This window comes from Echeneis naucrates, chromosome 12 (genome assembly GCF_900963305.1).
Source record: "Echeneis naucrates chromosome 12, fEcheNa1.1, whole genome shotgun sequence".
NCBI classification, from domain to species: Eukaryota; Metazoa; Chordata; class Actinopteri; order Carangiformes; family Echeneidae; genus Echeneis; species Echeneis naucrates.
Genome location: NC_042522.1, coordinates 16,068,979 through 16,082,973, shown reverse-complemented (window position 1 = coordinate 16,082,973; position 13,995 = coordinate 16,068,979). Strand labels below are relative to the sequence as shown.

The window sequence follows — 13,995 nt, the reverse complement described above, 5'->3', positions numbered from 1 at the left end:
CAAAAGATTATTTTAAAATTTGAATTGCAATTTGACTTCGAAGCGAAGCCCATTATGTTCATTCTGATCTTCTATCAGATGAAACCAAACCTCTAGATGGCATTGGTCTCTGAAGATGGATGACGTGTAAGTGTGGTGCACCGTGGAGTACCAACACAGGTCTATTAGGGAGCACGGCTAAAAGAGAAGCTCTGATGCTCAATATTCAGCAGAGTACAATATCAACGGCATCGTGTGTTTCATTTGTTTGGGTGATTAATGAGCTCTCCTTTCCAGTGTGGGCTGTAGAGAAAATGGAGTGTCTTCCCTCTATCTATACATTGCAATCGCCTCTCTTCCCCCAGAACCTCCCCTGAGCTTATGAATTATGGCCTCTGCCCCAATTTTATGGATGGTGTGCATGCAATTAGCCCAATGTGTATACTCTACAGAAGCATATGCAGTCCAGCTTTACGCTGAAATAAAAGTTCTGCCCTCAAACTGTGGAAACACATGTGCTACACACATTTCTTTTTGCCTCCAAAGGACATATGTTTGACTTCATCAGCCCTGCAGCACCAGCGCTCAGCAGAAATCGCAATTTGCTTGTTCCACCACAAATATTAACATTTCCAATCTGTTGTGTTGTGCTACAGCAAATAGAAGCGGCATGACTCAGAGAGTGTTAATAAATCATGATTATGAAGCACCATTGGCTGCAGCTTCCCTCGACAGCCAGTGAATAAACTCCATCCCAGTTCTGTCTGTGGGCACACCCTGCACGATGATACAAATCGTTAGGTAATTATACAGCAATTAAGATTCTGATAGGAGAAACAGCAGGATGGTCCGCCCTCCTGGTAACAAATGATGAACACGGTGTCTCTAATCGACTTACTTTGATAGTTCCCCTTGACCTGAACTTATAGATTTACAGAGAGCTTCTCCCGTTTGCTTGCTTCCTTTTTTATTAAAGAGGAGCCAGCGAGCCTTCAAAAGATGACATGTTGTCATCTGCTAGAAAAATAAACACTAATTTTAACCACGTTACCTCCACGGATAGTCAGCTAATGCTATTCAACCCAAAGAGCATCTTTCCAGAGGACACAGCACACAAGGAATTTTTGATCCATGACTCAGAGGACACATCTTGTTCCATATTTAACACTCATTCATCATTTGCATGGCATTACAAATATTTTTAAATTATCTTGAAAAGCGTGTGTGTGTGCTGAAAAAGAATCCTCGCTGCCTATTGGGACTTGTCAGGTGTGAACTAAGCTCAACCTGCTGAGTGTAAACTGCATCTGCTTTGATGTTAATTTAACAGTAAACAGGTCCATTAGTACGTTCAGGTCACCCAGTAAACTTCCTCTTGTCTTCTGACGCTTTCAGCGTTTGTAAAGATCAAAATATTTCATTGCTCTAGCTCTCACCACATCGCTTCTCCCGTCTGCTTTCACAAGTTGAAGTTATTGCTGACTCTGAATCCCTCTCTTACAAATGAAGCATTGCACGCAACCAACTGCGTGACTTCTGGCAACGCAAAAAACACATCTCAAGAGACTATCCAGTGAGTGCAGAGCGAGTCTGCACAGAAGGGAGTCAAGGATGTTCAGAACAAAGTCAAGGTGAGTGAGGAGAGCAGATACAATCCTACTTGAGGAATTAAGAGGTGGGAGATAGCAAGAAGGTGAGGAGGGAGACTTGGGAACAAGAGGAGAGAGACAGACAGAGAGAGACGTCCAGATTGAGAAGAGACATAAGAGACGCAAGAAATCTGGAAGCTAATTAGACATCATTAGCCAAGAGGCGGTTAACCCTTAGAGGTCTGAGCCCATTCGATTTGCCTTTATATACCACATAAAAAATGCTTCACCTGTATGATCTGGTAATTATTTCTCACTTTAACCTGCTGTATTAACGCATTGGGCCCCAAAATACACAGAAATCATGAAATTCGATTTGAAAAACAAAACAAACAAACAAACAAAAAAAAAACCCAAAACATTTTATTTATTATCAGCAGCTTCATCCACTTTTTTCAGGATCTCGATCTCGTATCCCCGCTTTTACATGGTCTGTCAACGTCAAACAAAACCTGCACTTTCGGGTGAAGTTGACGGCAGCGCTCTAAGTGACCGAGTCTTTTTCTTAAGAGCGCTTGGAAGACATCACGGGATCTGATCGCACCAGCGTGACCATATGTCTCCTAAGGATTAACAAGTCTAATTAAGAGGGAGGGAGGCAGGCAGGCGGTGATACCAGCCTTGCTTCTGGACTGCAGATACACACACGTACACAATCACGTAAACACACACGGTGTCACAAACATAACTCACACACAGCCAACGCTTCAGGCAACTCGTAACTAGGTCAAATCTCAGAGACTTTAAGTCGGAGGGTTGGAGAGGAAGAGAGATTGAAGAAAGATAAAAGATGGAGGTTGGGGGCTTTGAATGGGATTGTTGTCTGTTCTTGGTAAGATGGGGAGACTTGTTTAAAGCTGTGACAGCGAGATAGTATTGAAAAAAGACTCAGGGAGAAGAAGAAAGATACAGTACACACTCAGAGACACGCCGTCTAAATAACTGCATAGAGGTTGACGTGTTTACACACACAAAAGTTGCTATTTTACTTGTGTTGTTCACAGGACGTTGTGTTTAGGATAGGAAGATGAAATTATACTGCAGCTGATGTTATTATCTCCTATTAAAATCAGAATTGTGGTTCAGGTACTATAGCAGTAGTTATTACAGAGGTTTACTGCGTGAGATGAGGATATACAGCCATCTAGTTCTCCCTTTGAGTGATGGCTTGCCAATGCCCCCGAGGGGTGACTGAGTTATGGTCCTTTGAAGCGATGATGACTGAATGTCAATTCTGGAAAGACAGAAAAACGCTTCAGTCAAACAGCCTGCATCTCTTTCTGTTCCCTCTGCTCTCTCAGACGTGCAGTGACAGAAAACATTGTCTCAGCAACCTCTGACGATCCCTCATCTCACGTAACACTGGCTGAATGCTCCGGAAAGATGGCTCTATTGCCTAACTAGTTCTGGTTTGATATTCAAAAGGCGCAACAGTGCTGCAGTACGAGTCTAAATTGCTTTGTTACTAAAGAATGTTATCGTGGCAGGTACAAAGAGAAGCACTATTGAGCAGTGATTTGTTAATTTCCATTGCTTTTTCATGTTGTTTGGAGCTGAAAGTTATTAATGACTAGAGTAACATCAGAGGTGAGCGATTTATTTAAAAAAAAAAAAGAAAAAAAAATGCTTGTTGCAGATTAATGTGACAGAAGCTGCCGTATTCTGACTTCATTTCTTGCTTGGGTCAAAGCCCAACAATGCTGGCTCCTCCACCTCCCATAACGCCATCTCGATGGCCATCTTTCATAACGCCGTGTTCGTGTTGTTTAATGACACTGATGCCGGCGGTTGGAAAGATTCTTGTAGTTACACATTTTCAGCAGTAACTTCACTGGGCATCGCAGCAACAGAGTCAGCTCTTACAAACGCTGTGTGTCAACTTACCACAACTCCATCCAGACTTTATCTGATGTGAAACATCCTTTTGTTGCGTGTTAGTAAATCTGATATAAAACCTAATGAAATTATGTTTTGTTTATATCTTTCAAATGCACAGACTACACTGTATGACTGTTTCCACTGGCTGAAGAGTAATTTCCATGACTACCAAACTCACTTTGACAAGCGCTTTTAAACAGACGAAGTTCCCCTTTAAATATAAAATGTTCTGCTACTGATGAATAGATATACTTGTTCAGGTTTTTCGACTTTAGCGGGATTCTCTGAAGCAGAAACATTGCTGATTGGTCGTCAGTGAGGTGTCACCGAAGTCATCACGTCTTCCTGACATTTTCAGGATTTGTTATTTTAAATATAGTTGTGTAGGAGTCAACTATGTAGTAACAGGTTTCACTTATTACCTGTCTCTGGGTGGCAGCTTCCATGGTGGTGGCAGCTGCACGGCACGCAGGTGGAGAGAGGTCCTCTCCTGGGATCTTCCCGGGTGAATCCTGGGGCGCACTGCTCGCAAAACTGGCCTGCAAAACCCGGGGGACATGAACAGGATTCCACCCACGAAGCAGGAGGGCTGGCTGGGTCAGAGGAGATTAAAGCTGAGGTCAGGGTTACACCTGCGAGCTGCGATGTGTCTGCAGAGGAAGGAAGGGGAGAGATGGAAGAGCGCTCTGTCATAAAACAGATATTTATAGAGGTCAGTAGTAAAATGATAATTGTTGCCTCAGAGGCCTGTTTAAGTGTTTGAGGCAACTGATTTTCTCTGGAGGATCGGGAGAGGTGTACGTATGTGTGTGTGAGCGCTAAGGCTATTAGCATTTGTCCCTCCCTGTCTCCTTACAGGCACTGGCCTCTGTTTACACAGTCTGACACACACCAACACCCACACGCACAATAAGAGATTCGTCCACCCACATGCCCATAAATGCCACGCTTAATGCTCACTTGCACACGCACGTGTGCAGACATGCGCCCACACACCTATGCACGTCACCCGAGGAATCTTTGATAAAGCAAATGAATAAATCACGGCAGCGGAGCAAGACGAGAAGAAAAGGAGACAGAAAACTCGCCGGAGGTATGTCAGACGTGCAGCTCCTGCGAGGCTTCAAGATACGGCTCTCCTCTCATAAATAGTGATGGGGACAGGACATCCTGAACCACCAAATCCCCCCCACCCTTCACTCTCTAACAGCCACTGAACACAAAATTACTCTATTCCTGCTCCTCTAGAGCGCACAAAAATGGACAAATGGAGGGAGGATGGACGGACGGCACAGAAGACCAACAAGTGGAAGATGGATGAATGTGTGAAGAAGAGAAAAAGAGAGGCAGAAATGGATAGACAGATGCTGTGCTTGTTTGTCTATGTAGCTTTGTCAGATGAGATATGAACTGTGTGAATGAGGAGCTCCATAATGAGGGAAATCTGAGTGGAAGGAGGAGAGGAGAGGACGGACCTTGACTTCTAACAAGTCATGATCTGGCCATTCCTTCAGCAGTGATGAAAACTAGTTCATTTGCACCTCTGAGGGGTAATCAGTAGGCAAGCCTGTCCTCTCCCCTCCTGAAGACTCGCCCTGGCCTCTACCCTTTACTCTCCTCTACCTTCTGAATTCTACGAGCTTGTTCAATGGTGGAAAATGTGCAATTAAAACAGTTTTCAGCCACTGCACCCGTATTTCAGTTAATTAAGGACATTTCATTTGAAGTCATTCTGCGCAAATTCTCTCCATCAATCCTTACTCCAAGAAACTTTGTCAAACCAGTTAAGGTTTTATTTCCCTTTAATGGCTCACTGCCCCCCCCCCCAGACATTTTAGGTCTCTACCTGTACATTAAGTCATTAAACCAAAGCTCCTTCTTAAATTTCAATTTGGTAAAGCAGTATGTTCAAAATGAAATTTTGTTGGCAGAGATAATGAAAGTCTTCCAGTGTGGCTTCATCGTTTAAAGACAATACTGTCATTAAAATAATTCGCTCCTATTGGAATAGACTCTACGGTGCAGGGAGAGAAATCTGACGAGTAAAGGCAAATGTGCGATGGTGAGAAGAGAAAGATGAGAGGACAGCTTTATGGGATTTTGATATTAAAGTTTGCCGCACAGCCAGCAGTGACGAGGCACGTCTAACACTGTTTGAGAATGAGCTTGAGTCCTTACTGAAATCATTAAGACTTTCTCCCCTGCGATGTGCAATAGATTCAGTGTCAACTGTGTGCTTGACTTTGTTTGCACAGCGATGCGGGTGGGTGGTTACCGGAAACAGTTGGAATGGAATATGCATGACTGTGCTTCTGAAAACTTCTGTGCCAAGGCCTTTTTTCCATGCACAAGTGCACGTGAAAGTACACAACTCTGTGCATGTGTGTGTTTGTCACATTGCACTGCCTGCAACTAATTAAAATGGTGTAAGTAAGTGTGAGAGAGCTGGTGATTTTTGGCCAGCTGTTCTGTCTTCTTGGTGCTTTAATCCGCCGTAATGCCTCTCAGATCCAGCCTGTACTTTACACAGCAGGCTATCAGATAGAAATGGAGGGAGAACATGATAAAAAGCAAAGGGAGGATTTCAAGAAAGAGTTACCAACATCAGGGAGTGTCTGTCCCATTTACAGCTAAGCCAGATTTGGAATCATTTCCCCTTTCCCTGAATGCAAACACGGATGTTTTAGTGTTTAGTGCAGATTTCAACGTTCGTGTGACTTTCATGATGGTATTTTTTGTTGTATGAATTGGATTTCTTAAACAACCTTTACATTTTTTTTTTAAAATTCAAGTAAGTCTTCAATCTTCCATCGTGATTTGTTATTACTATAATTTATTATTGTTATTACCTTGGAAATGCTCTTTTTGTTCTAGCTGTTGTATTGCTTTATGAAATATTTCTTTAATCATTGCAAACCTTTTTACAAGCTTTATGGGCTTTCTTCCTCTTCTGCACAATCTATATATATACTTGTTTACCATGTATTGTTGTCCGATCACATAACTAAAAAAAAAAAAAAAAGAAAAACTCTACTCAATGGCCTGTGTATAAATAAAGTGCTATTCAGGTCAGATGACAAAAATCCCTAAGATGGCAGCAGACAAAGACAGACTTACAGTTGTGCCCTCCAGCGTTGCTGATTCTGACGGCGGTCAGGTTGTAAAGGAGATGTTGGAAGTCAAAGGCAGACAACTGAGGATTAAATCTCATTTCATTTTCATGGAGCCTGGTAAAGGGGAAGATAGAAGCATAATTTGCAGTATTTTTGTGCAACACATTTAAATGCAAATAAACTCAGATTTAACTGGAAACATCAACTTTCAAAGGCAAGAAAAAACCCAAAACAGTAACTTTTTTGAGTGCTGAATAACTGAAAGTATTTTTTTTTTTTAATAAGTAAATCATTAAGTAGATATGAAATGTTCTGCCACATATGTGCTTGGCTTTCTATGGTGGGCTATCCAGTGCATCACCGGCAGACAAATTGGGTTCTCCTTTCAAATAAAAATAAAATAATAATAGTGCTGACTTCAACACATATTCAGGGTCTTGATCGCTGAGCTTTCCCATCTGCTGAAGGATGTCGTACCAAGCCAGGCTGTACAGCTGACATCTACCTGTTTTACTGCAGGCATCGATGACAGGTGCTGAGTCAGCATCACACAGGTGATGCTGTGTTGGGAAACCCCCCCCCCCCCGTGCTATTGTGTAACAGTCCTGAGGGCAGAGAGCTGAGCACGAAGCCTTCCACTCAAATAATTATTGGGAAACACAATTACTTCTCATAATTAAAGGAAGGGAGGCAAACTTCATACTTTTCCCTTCGTGCCATTGTTTTCACCTCGTAATCAGATTCTGAAGGTGTTTTAATTTGAAGGTTGTATCCGATCACAATATATGAACCTTGTAATTGTAAGTAAGGGCATTAAAGGAATGAGGTGGAACATCTTTAGTTTGTCGATCACGGGCCTTTCAAACGTGTGCTCAACGGCCTCTAATTCATTTGGCCAGTTGTTGTCAGCATGGCTCCAACTGGTTTTCAGAATGCTTTATTTCGTCTTATAGTCACATATACACGGTGTGTGTGCTCGCTCCTGCTTTGCCACACAGACTCTCCATTGAAGCGATGGGTCCTTGTTCTCCGGCCTGACATGTAGGCACAGTAATAAAGAGAGGCAATTACAAACTGGGCCTCAAAGCCATGGTAATGGAGCTGGTCAGACAGCGATAAGCAGAGTGTGCATGAAAGTGAACAAACTCCCAGTCATGCTTTCCCTATGGAGCATCAGTGTCCCTTTTAATCAGTACCAAGCAGAGCGCACAGAGCCACACTGTAATTAAGCCTGCTCCGTAGAGGATGAGAGGAGATCATCGGGAGAGAAAAGCCCACAAGAGCAGTGGACACACACACACACACAGACACAAACACAAACACAAGCACCTTCGGAGGGAAAACAGAGATAAAGATACGAGGCGGATGACAGAAAAAGAAAGGATGGTAGTTAGCAGGTAATTAAGCATGTGAGGAATTTCAAATTGAATGCTGCAGATGAGTTGCACGAATCCAACATGTATGGGGCTGAAAATGGATCAAAACCAACATTTTAAACCTCTCACATACTTACTCTGCTGCTTTGGTTGATACTTTCTCTCGGTGCATGCTTTTCTGAACTCGCGCCTTTAAATAGATTTACCTTGTGTTCACTAATCAGCCCACCTTCACTCAAAGCATCACTTTTGATATGTCGACGCCAGACGTGAGTTTTCGAGTGGCTAAAATTGTGACTTTGCCATCAGCCCTCATTACGTGCTGTTACTTTGTGGCGATTCAGTTCACATGTTCGTTTGAAGCAGGAGAGATTACTGAAGCAGTTAAACACCTTTGCAGCCTGATTTGAGGGGACTTTTCTTTTTTTTTTTAAGCAATGGTTTGCTGCTGTTCTTTCACAATTTTTTTCTCCATCACTGAGTCTGTCAGAAGCCCACACTTACTGCCAGTCGCACAAGAAACCAAAAATATGACATTTCAATAACATATCGGACTTTATCACCAATATTTTCGACGTGTACGGTGTATAATCCATCAGTCTGATAAGCAGTTACTAATATGAAGTTGATAAAGTATTTTTTCAACACCCCTGGACAACCCTGTAGTGTTAAAATATGACAAAGTGAAAGCAAGGAGCTTTTTGGTCAGGCACAGTAAGGGTTACTACATCATAAGTCATATATTTCCTGCAAGTACACATGTTTACTTGTTTGTTTGTTTGTTTTTTTTTTTTTTTTGCTTTGCTCAGTCCCCTATGGCAAATGTTTTTTTTCTTTCTTTCTTTGACAGTTTCTGTTCAATACATTTATCAGGCTATGATAAATGATTAAAGTCTGTGAACTTTCAAAATATGACAGAAATGAGCTCGGTGTCAGATGGACCACATGCCAGCACTACTGCTAGTGCTCCGATGGCTTCTCTAAATTGGCTCGCTCCTTTCAAAGGCGTGCACACGGCCGCTTCCTGCAACGCTTCGTTTTTTGGTCATTTCAACAGCGAGCAGTTGATCACCGCTTCGGTGTTTATAAGTTGATTGTAATAAGCATCTGAGGGGTGCCATTTGGCATAAATGCTTACATGCCGCAGATATACTCATACATTTACCAGCGAGGTAATAAACTCTCCCCGCCTACTGGTTCCAAGGCAACATCAGAGACTGGATATTTTGTTATCCAAGCCATTGACTTCCTCTCATCATCCTCTCCACTTGAATCCCTGTGCTCTCATGTATTTTTCCTTCATCTGATTTTGAAATGATCTGTGCACCAGGTGGGAACAAACAGTCACTTCACAGGTCATTTACCTTCTCTGAATGCAAATGCTGCCAGTCAACAAATACGAGCACTATGTAAGTTTCCGCTCATGTTTATTTATATTTTCAAATGCCTTTAAACACTTATTCCCATTTTTTTCAAAACACTAATATTTTTGCTGAATATGTTTCACTTGATTGGTGCAAATCCCGCTGCCAGATGGCCACAGCTTGCACAGATTCCTGACATGTCTGGATTTTGTGAGTATGTTTGAATGTGTATGTGACAGAGGGGAGCAGAAAGAGACAGTAGGAGTTTGAGGGAATGACATAAAGTGCATCTGTGCATGTACCTGAGAAGTGTAATTAGATCTGGAGAGAACTTCTCCAGAGAGCAACATTTAATGACAGTTTCTGCCCCTAAAGCTTCAGCGTATTTCAGATGTGGTGCGGGGACCACAGAGCACCTTTGACTTGGACTCTTGGCGCTGAGCAGAAACTCATTACTTGGGCTCAAACATGAGAGCAAGCTGTGGAAGTATTAGCAGGGATAGAAAGACACAGGATGTGTCCCAGTCCAGGGACCGCATCCTCTGATGGAGCGAGTGAAGGTGGCCACATCCTCAAACACTAGCTTCAATCAAGAAACTGATTCAGTGAAGGTGGAGAGACTTGGTCAACAAGGTGTTAACTCTATGATCATTATGAAATTGATGTTTCACTATTAAATTATGTATGTGGTTAATGGCGTACACAGCAGCAACCCAAACTGAAGAAACTTGCAGTATCTTTTTTATCTGTTAGAGTTCATGTGATATTAGTAACTGATGGCCATCTAAGTGGAAAAACCTAATAAATAAGTAATGGAAGTGCGTTAGTTCCTTACAGAATAAATGAGGATCCCCTGAACGCTCCATTAAAATATCAGGCCGTGCTGGGCGAGGCTCAGGACTGGGTGTCCTTTGAGTTATAACGGCATTTTTCTGCCAGTCTTTGAAAAACTTTCAAACAGCCCAGTATGGGCACCTGTGCAGCTTCCAAATAATAATAATGTACAAATACACCATTATAGATAAGGCTTTGCAGCACTCTTATCATTTGACCTGTAATTCTGTGCAGCACAGGTTGCCAGTTGCTATAAGCGAGGATAGGTTTTGTATACAGGCTCGATGATCTCATGCAACCTCCCTGTGAGGAAAGGACTTCAAGAGGCTGTGCAGACTCACTGCGTCGGCCTCGGGCTCATTCAAATATAAAGTAAAGTAAAGTCCAGATGTATAGTGCCTTTTAGAAAATCACAAAGCGCCTCCGTCTCAACAGTTCCTCAACAGAAACGCAGAATAATTCCAAACAGAGACGAAGAATGAGGTAAATAACATGAAATAAAATAAAATGGAGCAGCTTTTCAGATAGGCTAATTTTAAGCCTGCCTGAATAAAAAAAAAAACCCTTTTCAGCTGCCTCGTGGTAATCACATGAGTTTCTGGATTGGATTGATAAGAGGAGATACACAACAGCTTGAAAAACCCAGTCACGCCAGTTTTTATAACAGGCTTGAGGGACAGTCTGGACAAAGGGAGGTCACCAAGTGACCACGCAAGGCTCTAAAGGTTAAAGCCAGTATTTTGAAGTGTGTGAGATTGAATTAGAAGCCAGTGCAAAGAGGATAACAATGGTGTGATATGTGCTCTTTTGTCATTTCTAAAAGTCCAGCAATCCAAGCAGTTTGGAGATTGTTCCAAGAAGTTAGGTGGGGAAAAACTATAGCGCTATAAAAACTGAAATGAGAACAAAAGCGTTCATCCAGTTGATGTTGGGCAAATGTGCGGTACCCCCATGACGGGTCTATCACAAGGCAAATATGCAGAGAAAAACAAACCACTAATGGGAACGTCTTTGAAGTGTGGGATGGAGCGGGAGTAGCCGAAGGGAACCCGTGCAGGAAAAAGGGAGAACATGAAAAGTCAGCACATATAGGCCCCAGGCCCCAGTTCTGCACAGAACTGCCTTGCTGTGACGCGATGATGCTAACTTCCATTGCCGACCTTGATAAAACTGAATAAAATGCAATTCCACGTTAACCTTGCTCCTCACTGATCTTAATCTTGCACTGTTCCTTGATTGGATAAAGTTACAGAGAACTTTAAAGGTTATGCTGAACAATAAGCCTTTAGAATACACTGCTTGTCGCTTGAATAACAGTTTCAGGAGCTTCAATCTTATTTAAATTTAACCGGAGGTGTCAGCCATGCATGTCTGTTGGTTTTGGCATTCACTCTTGTGGGGGTAAGTTTGACAAAAAATTCTACAAATTCTTCTGCGTGCAGAAACATTCCCTCAAACTACCATCTTCTGACGCTTCGAAGTGGGAATCTCTTAACAATAACAACAAGGCTGACCTGTGCTTTTTTTCCAAATTCAGTTTATCCCCAAAACAGACAACCGACTTCTTCTAAACTCCCAACTTCACTGCAATCACAACAATAACCCTGCCGACTTCCTCTTCAAAGCATTTAACAAGTCAGGATTGCGGCCAGATCGCTTTTTCATGCTTTAATCATCTCCCGTGTGAATTAGTGAACTGCTGCCAGCAAACTACAACTTGCACGTGGCAACAACCTGCTGAATTCCACCTTTTCCTCATTTTTTCCAAGATTTTACATATCACTGCTTTCACCAGCGACCAACATCCCCCTGCTATTGAACAGCGAGTGCGTGATCCCAGAAGTATTGTGAGGCTCTGCAGGACTGTTTTGGACTAATGGATTGGAACATACTCAGTGGGGCAAAGACAGAAGACAATGCACGGCTTCACAACACGTCAATTTCCACGAGGACATTTAACTGTTCGTGTTTCACTTTGGTGCACTTCAAAGAAACGCTGGAAAACAAAGAAAATTAAACCCCTTCTTAGTGACGGAGAGGGTTTCCAGTGCTGGCTACAGGAAGGACGTTGGTCTCTGGAAGCTGAAAAAGGAGAATTTAAGATAGAAACACAGCGTCAGGATAGATGATAAATTCCAACAGTATAAAGGAGGTGCTAAGTGGGATGAGAAGGATTACTGGTGACAAGATGCCCAGCCAAGTGGAGGAAGAGTACAAAAATAGACCAAAGACCCAAGCTTTTTTTTTTAACAGGTTCAATGTGGAGACGCGGCCAACTGCACCCACTCCTCCAGGTTGACTCTCAACAACAATACGACTGATTACAGTACTCCTCTCCCACAGACTGTCACACCGGGGTTCAGCCGCTCCCACCTCCAGGTTGTCCATGAAGGACAAGGAGGAAAAAAAAAAAAAGGCGGCCTGCGGGAGTCACGGCTGAGAGCAAAATGGTGCAAAGTGAACCACTGGAGGTCTGATGTTTGATGAAAGATCTGACAGAAGGTTTCCAGCTAAAGAAATGTCTCGGCGCCATCATTCATTTATCTGATTGTCAATATCCACAGAGTTGGCCCTAGACTGTACAATCATCATACAAGGTCATAGCAGGCTGTGCTTTTCAAGGAGGGAACAACATATTCTTGGCACTTTCTGACTTCTTGGTATAAATGTTACGCAGACTGAATGAAAGGTCATCATTTGTCAATGATGCTAATGCTATAGCTTAGGGCACTTTGCAAATTTTACCAAATGTGTCTTAACAGAGTAACCACATATCCATTTTGACTTATTCATTGGTGTAATTGTTTCTCCTGGCTGCGAGGAGACCATTTCTTCATTTGATTCCAATGCAAAGTAATAAAGGACAAAGTCCGCAGTCCTTACTCTGTGGTGAGAAAGAATGATTTCAAAGCTAAGCCAGAGTTAATTGGAGGCTTTAGCAATCGAATCAAGCAGATATATTCAAAAGTGACATCCCTTTTTTTGCACGTTCATATGTTCCTACAGCATCAAAACAGCACAGTGGTGGGAAAAAAAGGAGAGTGGCTTTCGCTCTACGCAGATTGTACTTGATTTGTTAAATTAATTCTGCCGAAGCCTTGTTATGAATTATGGATATAAATTAACTTTCAAATGAATTAGTACATAGGATGAGGATGGTGGAGTGTGTCCCCAGTCATACACATGAAAAGAGCTTTTCATAACCAGGGGAAATTACATTTACTGATTATTTCTTCAATACACGGTAAATAGGCATAACTTGAGTACAACATTTGATCAATCTGAGTGTCAAACGGGGACATCCGTCGTCTTTCTGCAACGCATACAAACCGTTACCTATGTGCACGACTTCATACAAAGTAGAAAACATAAGTAGCAGACTTCCAGCCACGAGTAATGCAAAATAACATCAGCTTTGTGTGACAGGAACTGTGTGGCAGGCTGATTTTGATTGCTGCTATCTTTAACACAATATCCACCCCCTGATTGCTGCAGCATTCATAGAGGCAAAGCTGTCGAAGTATAAGACACACCACGCCAACCTGCAAGGTCTAAATGATATTGATCTGCCAAACAATCAAAAGTACTGTATGCATTGATGTGAAATGTGGGTTGAACATTATGAGGGCAAGCATGAATCTACAGTATGTTTTTAAGTGTGGGAGGCTTGTGTGCTTTAAACCTAAGTGAGTGAAAACTCACTTAAAATTGCAGCTGTTAATAGCTAAGTGCTGTTGTAGGTCAAAGATGTTTTTACTCAGACAGTCATACATAAAAAAAAAAAAAAAGAACTAAATAGTTA

The 13,995-nt window shown here is 42.2% G+C and overlaps 1 protein-coding gene across 2 annotated transcripts in view; it reads right to left on the bottom strand.

Moving 5' to 3' along the window:
• Positions 1–13,995, bottom strand: part of lamc3 (laminin, gamma 3) — an 83,687-nt gene that overhangs the window by 20,750 nt on the left and 48,942 nt on the right. For both annotated transcript variants that reach the window (XM_029515521.1, XM_029515522.1), the window contains exons 11-12: positions 6,624–6,733; positions 3,929–4,156 (exon numbers count right to left, since the gene is read on the bottom strand). In XM_029515521.1, the coding sequence (XP_029371381.1) occupies positions 3,929–4,156; positions 6,624–6,733 (338 nt within the window). The remainder of the gene's footprint in view (positions 1–3,928; positions 4,157–6,623; positions 6,734–13,995) is intronic.